Consider the following 13,014-nt stretch of genomic DNA (forward strand, 5'->3'; position numbering starts at 1 on the left):
ATATCCGTCGGTTGAAGCGGGTTAATGGATAATTATCCATATCCGTTTAAATTTATCTTATTTTTAATAATTATAAGCGGTGGTTCATTATATACGATCAAAAGTAATATTTTTTAATAGTTTATGCGACCGAAAGTCACATTTTTACTAATCTATATAACAAATATTCAATAAATAGCCTATTAAATGTGTAAAGATATCGACATGCAAGTTGCTTACTTTTAGTTACATGGAATCACATTTAAACCACCAAAGTACGATAAATACATTTAAATTAAACAAAATAAAATATAAGAATAAAGTTATATTTTTAGAGAAAATATAACGAAAGATGAATATGAATATAATTAATGAAATATCACTACATAAATGATACTAATTTGAGTGATAAATTTATATATTTAGTTATTTCGGGTGGAAGCGGGTTCATCCATGGATGAAATTTTTTCGTCCATATCCATATCCATATCCATTAGATCGTCCATATTCACGAATAATCGGGTGGATCGGATGGATATCTACTGGATCGGGTATCCATTGCCATCCCTAATCGCTGATATAATAGTGTGTTAATCTGAAGAATGATGTAATGATCGGAAATGATTTAATAATTAACGTATGTTATAACTAATGTATATTTAGGCAGGTCCATGTTATTTGTGTTTCTTTATTTAAGTTTCTAGAAGGACCAAAAATATCATAACCTCACAGGGTTGGTTGAGTTGTTGGTTGTTTGGAATTTTCAAAGGAGATCCAGGTTCAATCACCACCGACCACTTTGGGCCTTCATAAAAATAAAGAAGAAAAAAAAAAAAAAAAGACCAAAAATATCTAGAATTATAAATAACTAGAAAAAATTTGACCGCGCGTTGCTGCGGTTGTATTCGGCGCGCGGTCGAATTTGGATATACCTTGTTTGGTACCTAATATATCTAATAGGTTGCGTTGTTTGTTGGACGTGCATGTATATGTATGTAATTTAGCCCGAAATATTTAATTTTTTTAACGATATCCGTTTCGCGTATAGTTAGTCACGTTGTGTTTGTAAAATTAATTCGAGTTGAAAGGTGGTCTCGGAAAAATTTAACTCGCACTGAGCGTGAATATAGGGCCCGTTATTTAGTGTTTTTTTAACGATGTCCGTTTCGCATATAGTTAGTCCCGTTGGGTTCGTGAGATTTTTTCGAGTTGAACGGTGGCCTTGGAAAAATTTAACTCGCACTGAGTGAGAAGATGGGGCCCGTTATAAGTTTGGGTGGAGTAAGTTTTTTTTATTTTAATAAAATTATATATTTACATTTTTTACCCCTGTAAAAGTGTAAAGTTGAGGGGGCGATGTGTAAATTGTGCGAAAGTTGGGGGGCTCTTTGTAGTGTGAACGTAAACTCAAAACGACATCGCGTTATAACTGAAACGACCAAAACCTCCATGACATTTAGTATGGGAAAAATATAGGGCCCGTTATTTAGTGTTTTTTTAACGATGTCCGTTTCGCATATAGTTTGTCCCGTTGGGTTCGTGAGATTTTTTCGAGTTGAACGGTGGCCTTGGAAAAATTTAACTCGCACTGAGTGAGAAGATGGAGCCCGTTATAAGTTTGGGTGGAGTAAGTTTTTTTTATTTTAATAAAATTATATATTTACATTTTTTACCCCTGGAAAAGTGTAAAGTTGAGGGGGCGATGTGTAAATTGTGCGAAAGTTGGGGGGCTCTTTGTAGTGTGAACGCAAACTCAAAACGACATCGCGTTGTAACTGAAACGGCCGAAACCTCCATGACATTTAGGATATAGGGACCGGTTGTAATGTGAACGTAAACTAAAAGCTACAATCGGTTTGAACTAAAACTACAATGTTTTATCATGTTAAACATATATATTTATTCATTTATGTATCATCATGTCATATACAACTTATAGCGTTCGTGAATCATTGGTCAAACTGGGTAATCAAACTTTAATAAAATTATATATTTACATTTTTTACCCCTGAAAAAGTGTAAAGTTGAGGGGGTGATGTGTAAATTGTGCGAAAGTTGGGGGTGTTTTTAGATACACGTAGTTAGTACCTAGTGTACGTAATGGCCTATGCGTTTTTAACAGCAGGAAGATTGCGTAAAAAAAAAGGGAAACTAAAATATCGATATGATGTAGTTAGTTTGGGTAGTTTATTAGAGGGGTGTGTATGTATTGAATATAGTCCGAGGTATTTAGCGTTTTTTTAGAAGTGTCCGTTTCGCGTCTAGTTAGTCCCGTTGTGTTCGTTAGATTTTTTTGAGTTGAACGGTGGGGTTGAAAAAATTTAACGCGAGCCGGGCGGAAAGATATGTCCCGCTGAAAGTATGGGTGGAGTTTGTTTAAGTTTACACTTTACACCCCTGTTTTGAGGGTTTGGGTGTAAGTTGTCACATTTTGTAGGGGGTTTTTTTGGCTTTTTTCCCCCTTTTTCCCCTCCTTGTCGTTTTGGCCGCGTTTTTTGGGGGGGATGGGGTGAAACGACCAAATTCTGTGTGTTGGTTAGGATGTAGTGGTAATTTGGAAATTGAGAGAATCAATCTTATTCTACTGAATGTGAATTTAAATGAAATAAAACTTTATTTTTCCCTCTCTGTTCCTGTGCTGTATGTGCTACTACTCCTATTTAATTCTACACGTATAGATTCATCACTTTTTCAAGCTTTCTCTCCTCCCAACCATGGCTATCTCTTGATAATTTTATATTTTGTTTATTCATTATTTAATTAATAATACACAAAAACAAAAATAAAGAGATCAAGAGTGCTTTCAAGCATTCATGGTCTCACCAGCTTCACTAATTCATTACATGAAAAACAATTTCTCATAAAATTTCTCCAAAAATGGCAACTTTTCAAGAACCCCATCTCGATTTGGAATCCGGCGGTGGCGATAGACTTCATACCCACCGTCAATCAACTACCACTAGCGGCAGTTCACGGTCATCTGATGCCAGTGAAGTTAGTACTATAGCTACCACCGAGATTGTAGGGGTTGATGACGTGGACAAAAGAAGGGAATCCACCGTGTCAGAGTTTTCAGTGGTGGATCAGGAAAGTGGTGGTGGCGGTGGTGGTAGGGTCCATGGCGGTGATGGTGATGAGGGTAGTAATAACCTACATTTGTCTAAAATTGAAAGGGATTGTAGAATTTGTCATTTGAGTCTTGATTTAACTAATACTAGTGATGATAATAATCAAGATTTTGAGGATGGAAATGGGATTCCTATGGAGTTAGGTTGTTCTTGTAAAGATGATTTAGCTGCTGCTCATAAACATTGTGCTGAAGCTTGGTTCAAGATCAAGGGAAATAAGTGAGTACCCACCTAACTGTTATTTCAAGATTCTTTTTTTTAGCAGTTTAATTTCAATATTTTCATTACCCATTTTCATTTTTCCATCTTTTATGATTAATTTTTTTTGTTTTATGTGTGAAAAGTACCAAACACCATCTAAAAACTTGGATTAGTATATTTTACCCCACCTACCCATTTGCATTTTTCAACATGTCATGATAAATACATGTTTTCGCGTGAAAATAATAAACAAAATTTATCTCTAGATTAAATTTTGTTGACCGGTCAAGGTTCATAGGCTTCTATTATCACCTTCTTGTTATGATTTATTTAGGTCTTCATATTGTACTAGAAATTGAATTAGTGTGTTTGCTTTTGTGGTTTTCTGGCTGCATTCTTGCCCATTTGAAAGTCTTGATTGTATAATGTAGTTGACTTTTGTTGACCTAAAACTAGAAGCATCTAAACAACCCTAATTTTCATTTCAGCGATTAAGTGCATTAAGTGCCTGTTTACTTTCCATATTATATACAACTCTTAATTCATTAGGTAAAATTGTTGTTAATCTGTCACTTAATCTGAAAATTAGTTGTTTCCAGGAGACATAATTTCAAACACCTCTTTTCAAATAGAGGCAAATGGAAACATGATTTAATACATAAAAAAAAAGTAAACAGCTCATAAGTGTAATTATGAACTACTGTAAGTGTTGGTAATTATAAATAGTCTGCACCCAAATGAGAAGTCCAGGCACAATGTAGCAAGCAACAGTAACAAATTTTGGTGATTAATTATGCAGTCAACACTTTAGGGAAGGAAAGGAGAGAATAATGCAGGAAATAAAGTCGATAAAGGCAGATTATATGTAACGAAAAGATTCTGATTGCTAAAGAATTTGGCAACCAATAATCCTTTTTGTGTTGTTAAGAATAAGTATAGAAAACATTAAATTGGTTTATTCATCTTTTAACTGTGATGGAATTTGCTTTTATTCTTTTCAATTCTGCTTTCTCTTTTGTTGTCTACAAGTCTTCTTTTGACTCAAATCAACATAAGCACTTGTTAAACTCTTTCTCTTTACACTTGTTTGTATGATACGACACATGATTCTTGTATCTATCCTTAAATACAACATGCTTTTTAGTGTTGAGATCCCAGTTTCATGGACAAAATCACCAACATTGATCTTTTTCGTTAGCCTTGTAATCTTGAAAGCTTTTACACAATATCTTTGCATCAGGTGCTATATAGCACTAGCACATATTAAATACAATCTTCGGTGAATGCACAATTTCTTACTTATTGTAAACACAAGTGCGTTTCTTTGTTCTTTTTTTTTGCTGTTCATTTCAGAAACGTATATTCTTCTTATTCCCTTTCTTGCTTTTCAACTTTACACCACAAATCACTATTTTCATGTACTTGATTCACTTGTGCTTACCAAAATCTTAGTTTGCGTCTCAGTACTTAATTACCAATACCATGATCCTAAACATATGTATCCGTTATCTGTTTAGTTGAGTTAAATGGTATACTAATTTGACTTGATACAATCAAAATCGCAGAACATGTGAGATTTGTGGATCGATTGCGCAGAATGTTGCTGGTGCAAACGAGGCTGAACTAATGGAACAGTGGAACGAATCTAATGATGCCATGTCAGCAGCTCCCGTACCTGGTGGGACCACGACCACCACATCAGATACACATAACTTCTGGCAAGGTCATCGGTTTCTTAACTTTTTGCTAGCTTGTATGGTATTTGCCTTTGTCATCTCATGGCTGTTTCATTTCAACGTGCCTTCATGAAAACAAGTAGATGATTAAACGTTCAGTGAGATGTTAAATGGATATCTCTTGTTTGTTACCGTTTCTATTTGTAGTCATTGATTAAATGAAAATTTCTTGTTGTTTTGCGTTGTTGTCATTGATTTTGTAGCATTCAAGTGCTTCATTAGAGCAATTATTGTATGAAACATTGAGATGTGTATCTATATGTTGTTTCTTATTTAGTTCTCTCTTATTTGTTATACTTAATATTTATGTATATGTATGGTCATATTCATCTAGGATTTCATATTTTCTCTGTAATCTGTTAAGTGGTCTTCATAAAATCAAACACTAGGCGTTTTCTGCAATCCTGTTGACCGGTGCGCGCAATCTTGATGACTGGCACTTGAAATGAAGCCGTGAAGGCCATCACTTGTTGAAGTAGATAATGAACCTGGGAAACACAAGGTCTGAAGGTTTTCGTGAGGGTGACTACATTTTCGTGCGGGGCAAATATCCACATGTTGTTTAGTAATTGTTTAGTGGCTAAATAGTGGTAGGTTTCTTTTTGTTAAGAGTCTTTGTACCACGTTGAAGTACAATTTAAGGTTCCATTCCTGTATTTATTTTTAACCCTTTCATTCATAGCATTTAGATTTTGTCACATTAAGAAATGGATATGAACCAATGAATTTTGAATTGAGTTACATTTGATTTGTTTTTCTCATTGGAATGTTATTTTCATTGAGTATTTGTTTATGGACAAACTCAGAAGTTAGAATATATATTTAAAATACACTTTTGGGTTCCTCTTCGAGCTCAAGTTTGTGACTTGCTTTGCCGGTCGACTAATCTCGAGGCGATTGTCCGGAGTCGTGTATGGTGAACCTCCGTGGTCATGAGGGGTTTTGATGCTCAATGGATTCGAACTTCTGACTCCCCTTCTACTTAGTAGGAAAGCTTGAATCGCCACTCGGCTACCAACTCATGATTTATATATGAGACGTGGTGATCTTACATTCCAAAATTTTGATCTTGGAATGATTAGCAATAAAACTTTTCAAAGGTTTGTCATAGACCATTTTCTTGTTTGTTGGACCTTGTACACCTGTGTGTGGATAGTGGATATTTTGGATACTCTCGTCATGGGGCTTAGTTTAAATTTCTTATTGGGCTTCTTTAGCTGGGTTATAAGCTTGGCTCTTTTGGGCTATCAGCATTTTATGGATTTTTTAAAAATATAATAATAATTTTTTATAACCTTATTAACTCGAGTGAAAGTAATAATAAATTTTCATTCCATCACGATGAAAAATAAGTTGTCATATATTCCGTTTTTAATATTATCATTCAAATTATAATTTAATGAATTAATCATTTGTTAGGTTAAATTAATCTTAGTATTTGTAATTGATACACGTAACTTTAGTTTGTTGCGGACTTGCGGATGACTGCATATAAGAGTTATCACAACTTTGTATATTCACCAATTGTATCAAACACAAATATAATTTATTTGTAAAATACTAAAATTCATTGTTAAGGGTCGACCAGTTAATAAGGTCACCTTTTGAGTTTGGACGTTACTTGAATTTGATTTACCTCTCAAACCCGAATTATGGTGCTGTTTGTTTTTCAGTATCCAGATTTTATTAATGTATGTTTAATAGCAGATTGTTTATTTTTTTATGACTTAAGATAAATAAGGTCTTATTACATCTGCAAACTCGCAGAATATTCTTCTTAGTGCTGTAGACATGATCAATTTTTTTGCAGACATAAAAACAAACTATCTTCGTTATTCATATGGATGATATCGGACTAGGTTTGGGCAGGGTATAAGTAATCTCATACCCGAACCCACTTAAGAAATCACGTTGCAAACCCGAAACATCTCCGACGGGTTCCCATTTAGTTACTAACTAGCGAGTAAACAAGTATCCCACGGATATTTGGATCCCATTTACCTTACCAACATATATATATATATATATATATATATATATATATATATATATATATATATATATATATATATATATATATATATATATATATATATATATATATATTATTGGAATATAAGCGGGTCGATTATAAGGATTGATGTCTATTTTCGAGTATACAGAACGGATAATTGGGTTTATATCTAAAACCATCCCTAAACCCTAACACAGATAAAAAATTAAAACTCTTCCCATACTCGGCCCTAGACCCGTGGACCCGGCCCAAACGAGACCCAATTATATCGGGTTTTGGGTATCCACATCGTGTACGGGTATCCCCATCATATCCCTAGCTATTCATCATCATATTCTCTACAAATACAGTTCTCGCATCTTTAAATAAAAACATCTTAAAAATCAAACAATACCTAAGTAATCATAAAATCATTCAATTGTAATCTTTGAAGAAGAGTTTGATTTTTTATTCGATTTGTTTTATGTCATCTGTTTGGTATAGTGGTAAGGTAAAAATGATGTAAGTTGGAATACTAGCCTTTTCTACGCCATTGTAATTTTTCGGCATTTCCTAGCTTCTTGCTAGGAAGGTTAGTTTTAATAAATTTGAGTTGTTTAAAAAAAATTATAGCCTTTGAAGCTAATGTTACTAAAATCCAATGATTTTGAATCTGTCATCTCACAATTTCCTGTTAACGAGATATCATCGAACTATCTATGAGTTACATCATCTTGTTGCGTTATATACTTTTGTGATGTTAAACTTCATTTATTTAACTATAACGCGTAAAATTTCTGTCATTTTGATTCGATAATCTATAATTTATGTGGAATAAAAGATAATTATAAGAAAATTATGACATTGTGTTGCTAGAATTTGTTGTCAACGAAGGTAGGTATATATTCACAAACATTCGTATATTATTAATTATTTTTTTGACTAATAGAACAATTCTGAAGTATACTAAACAGCTAAAATATCACCCAAATATTTTTATAATTTATCAGCGTAAAGCAGTGTAAATTTATAAACTACTAGTCTACCAATAATATGCTATAAACATCTGGATGACAGACATGATTTCCAACCATGTGGTGTTTTTTCTTTCCTCAAATTCAAACCTTTTGAAAATGAAATTTGTCTTTTTCTTTTTGATGCTTTAATAACCTTCGTGGGTCTATGTATATCCCAAAATGTCCAAAAATACACAAGCACTCTCAACTTTACCAAACTTTGTATATTCGGTTCCCATTTCCAATACCATATTCGTTTTATCTTCCAACTCCAACTTATAATCGTCTTTTATGCTGGACTAGATGATAGACCGCTTAAAGTCTCTAATTTTTGGATGTCTTGAACATTACCTTAACTAATGTGATTTAAGCACATAAGGTTATACTCTCTTCAACCTACTCGGGTATATTTTTTTCGGTAAAAGGTTATTACCCGGTGAATATATTGATAATCAATACAAGATACAAAAATTGAATCAATGTTGAGAGCACATGTCGCTCACAACTGAACAGAAACAACCCAACCGTCGTCGAAGACACAAGAAGTGTCATAACAAAAACAAAACACTAAAAAACCAAACACTAAAAAGATTACTAACATGACATTACAATTTCCATTCATAAGTGCTCTCATATGATATATCATAGTTATTTCTAACTATCTATTCTAATCAATTAAAAATATGTTGCAAGTGAAGTTTGAATGTAACAACGATATGTTATATATATATATATATATATATATGTGTGTGTGTGTGTGTGTGTGGAGGATCCCCAGAGAACTCAACTGAGGAGAGAACCCAGAGAACTAATTCAGAACTGGTAGAACTAGCAGATGACCTTCAATCTGTTGCAGATTGACCTTCAATCTGTATGCAGATTGACCTTCAATCTGCAACATATTGAAACTTTTTTTTTTTTTTTAATTTAAGTCTGCAACAGTTGACATTCAATTTGATACAAATTGACCTTCAATCTGCAAACAGATTGATCTTAAATCTGCAACATACTGACCTTCAATATGCAGCAGATTGAAACTTTTTTTTTTTAATTTAAGTCTGCAACATCATAAAAATTACACGAAAGGATTAAAGCAACATGTTATTATTAATTGAACTCAATATGTGTACAGATGGAGTTCATCTACCATATGCACACTACTCAATCTGATGTACAGATTCTTTAATCAATCAAATTAATGTTTGAAGTTGATATTACCTTGTTCCAATAGCAGCGACTAGAAGATTCCGTGAAGCATAATCTATCAAAACATAAGCAAAAGGCAAAAATCGATGATGAACATCTTCAAACCTTGACCTTCGATTCTGAAATCAATAGTGGAATTAGAACTTGTTTTGATGCATCAGGAAGCTAAAAACAAGTATCAGGAGCTCGAAATTGTGATTAATTTGAATTGAGAATGCTTAGATCGATCCAACAATGAACACGTCTTTGGTTCTCTCCTATGGAGAGTTCGCTCCAGATTCTTTGAATATATATATTGTAAGTAACTAGAGAGGGGGGGGGGGGGGAGGTGAATAGTTACTTAGTCGATTTTTCAAAAATTTCTTTGCGTTTTGTTGAACTTGAACTTGATATAGTGTGACTTGAAATGTTTGTTCTCTAATAATACTAACAATATAAATATATGTAAAGTTATAATCAAAAGATAAGGGAAGAGAGAACAAACACAACGATTTATAGTGGTTCGGGAAAATGTTAACTAATCTTCCTTAATCCACTCCTCAATTCTACGAATTGAGATTTTTCTTCACTATGATACTCCAAACTCGGTGGAGTGTCCGGATACAACACTAGTACTTCGATAAGCCGCAACTTGTGAACTCTTACGTCCCTTTGAAGACTTCACACACACCTATAGCTCTTATCACAAGATCCTAATGAACTATCCTAGTGAAAACACAATTATCCTCTAGATCCCTTTAAGAAGATAGTTTACAAGTAAACTTACAACTTTAAGCTTACAAGTACTCCTGCTAGAATCACTCCAAAAGATTACAATTTAATTATAAGAATGATATCTAGTAAATATGAGAGAATATAAGTGCAAGATGTGAGTCTTCAAATGCTCCAAGGCTTGGCTTTTATAGGAAAGAGAAATCTACCTGGAAGCTATACGGCTCGCTGCACGGTCGACCGTGGTTCGACCGTGTACCTCTGACATCTGATTCTTATGGCCATTTTTGTCCTTTGAAAATTGTCATTTTCCCTTGTTGAATAGCTGCAACTAAAGGCCAATTACTTCTGAAATTATCCCCATTACCCCTTTTGTTTTGGACATAAGCATGGAAGTTGACATGTCCATTAAAGAAGAAAGTCTTTAATCTTTGACCATTTGTCATTGATTACCTAAAGAGGTAATTGCAGATTTTATCTCATGACAAACCATTATCTTCCAAAAAACTTCATCAACCTTTTTTAATTGCTTGTCATCTTGCTAATGGAAGTATATTGCCTTTTGGAACATTGTTACAACTTAAATGAGCTAGTTTGAATCTAGTTTGAACATATTGATTCTTGTTATAACTTGACTAGACTTGAACTAATTACATTTCTTATACAAATAATGATACATAGAACTAATGGGAGAGCAACTCTTTAATTGGGACTTTAATGACCATTATTAGTATGTTTAAATGAAATTATGCATTAGGATAAAGAGATACAACACTTGAGTATTTTAGTCTAAATCAAGCTTAAAATGTCATTAAGATGTCATTAGGTGTGATTAGCAAAAATTAACATCTTTTGGTTCAAAGCTCTTTTGAAATCAATAAGGGCAACTATTGTAAGTGTGCTTAAAAAAGTTTTATAAATTATAGATGCCTCAAAGTGGTCTATCTTAAAGTGAATGATTTTGGTAACAGAGAAAACTACGGTCCGGCTACGGTCAACCGTGATGGTAGCCGTAGATTGACAGTTTTAAACAAACTTGAATTCGTTGGTACATGACACACACGGTCAGCATCACGGTCGACCGTGGTTCAACCGCATATCATTTTTACTTATACATTGGTCTTGTGCTAGAGATAGTTTAGGCTCATGAATTCATGTCGACTTGCATATGATTAACCACTGTGTCATCATCAAAACCTAGTGATTAACTTTTGAATATTATGATTGAAATCTTAACCAACACACCTATATATATATATATATATATATATATATATATATATATATATATATATATATATATATATATATATATATATATATATATATATATATATATATATATATATATATATAGTGGTAGGATCAAGGGGGAAGTAACCAATCGGGGGAAGTGGGGGGAAGCAAAATTTTTTTATTTTTTTTTTAAACTTTGCTCACGAACATTATAGATTGGATGAAAATATGAATATTTAATAAAGACACTTTGTGATAAATATTTTTATTTTGGCAGAAAAACGCTCGAAGAATTAATATATAACAATTATCGTGTTTTTCGAGCGTATGTTGAGGTTTTAGATATTAGGGTTTAGAGGGTTTAGATATTAGAGTTTAGAAATTTAGAGTTTAGATTTAGGATTTAGATTGAGTTATTAACACGAACGATTTTGAGTTTAGGGTTTTGGGTTTTGGGTTTAGAGAACCCAAAACACCAAACCCTAAACCTTAAACTCAAAATCGGGGCTAAATTCTACTTCACAAAACATGAAAAAAACACGTTAACATTCTTCACGATCAATATTATCTTGAATGTTATTTTAGTCAATCGTTTTCTTGGCTAAATAAAAACATTCATCACGAAGTGTCTTTTTTAAATGTTCATATTTTCGAGTGATCTTAATGCCTGAAAAAAAAAACTCCAAAAACAAACGAAAAAAAATTTGCTTCATCCCGCTTCTTCCGATTGGTTACTTCCCCATTAATCATGTACCTATATATATATATATATATATATATATATATATATATATATATATATATATATATATATATATATATATATATATGATGAAAAAAAAAATTGAAATATCTACTTTCAAGTAAGATACTCTATCTTTTTTGCAACTATATTAACAACAGATATATTTTATTGTTATTTAGCAAATAGATAAGTGGATAAAAAAGTAAAACAAAAAATTATAAACAATATAATTTTTTTTTAGGTGACGGATCCTATTTCACTACCTTCCTTATCCAATTTCGAATAATGATTATGTAATTTCAAATAATGGTAAAGCAAATTATTCTTAAGCGATTATTCGATTCAAAAATGCATAACTATATTCGAAATTGCATAGTCATTATTACAAATTGTGTAACCATTATTTGAAATTGTATCGCCACTATTCGAAATAATATAGTCATTATTTATAATTGTGTAATAATAATAATAACTAGATGGAGGTCCGTAATGGCCCACTCCGTTGGGCTAGATAACGGGGATGAAAAACGTAAATAAAGTAAATAAATAAATAAAAAACCCACTAAAAGACGAAAGAATTGACGTCGTGATGACATCATCCGATTATTATTCATTGGTGTTGGCTAATATAAAAAATAAAATAAAAAACCATTAAAAGACGAAACAGTTGACGTCGTGATATCATCCGATTACTATTCATTGGTTGGCTTAGTATACTTATTATAAATATAAATATAAATATAACTAATAACATTTGTGGAAATGGACTAATCACATTTGTGTTTGACTTGCACCTTTTAGAATATACAGTAGTAAAATAAATATAAATGAGAAATATTCAAATGAAATTAAGTTTTAAGTTGAGATTCAATGGACCGACCAAAGTGCGATACGTTGCGCGATAATCACATGTGATTGAAAAAACAAAAATTCGAATTTTTTTTTATTTTTTCAAATTTTTTTTAATCACATGTGATTGAATTGACATGCAGTAAATCACATGTGATTCTGCATGCCAATCACATGTGATTGTAAAACTCAATCACATGTGATTCTGCATGTC

General features: G+C 32.5%; 1 protein-coding gene across 1 annotated transcript; it reads left to right on the forward strand.

Moving 5' to 3' along the window:
• The first annotated feature begins 2,669 nt into the window (after positions 1 to 2,669).
• LOC139895829 (uncharacterized) lies at positions 2,670 to 5,232 on the forward strand. The gene is made up of 2 exons (XM_071878381.1): positions 2,670 to 3,326; positions 4,874 to 5,232. The coding sequence occupies exons 1-2, from the start codon at positions 2,857 to 2,859 to the stop codon at positions 5,115 to 5,117; spliced, it is 714 nt and encodes a 237-aa protein (XP_071734482.1). The 5' UTR covers positions 2,670 to 2,856; the 3' UTR covers positions 5,118 to 5,232.
• Positions 5,233 to 13,014: the final 7,782 nt, after the last annotated feature.

This window comes from Rutidosis leptorrhynchoides, chromosome 3 (assembly GCF_046630445.1).
Source record: "Rutidosis leptorrhynchoides isolate AG116_Rl617_1_P2 chromosome 3, CSIRO_AGI_Rlap_v1, whole genome shotgun sequence".
Classification (NCBI taxonomy): Eukaryota; Viridiplantae; Streptophyta; class Magnoliopsida; order Asterales; family Asteraceae; genus Rutidosis; species Rutidosis leptorrhynchoides.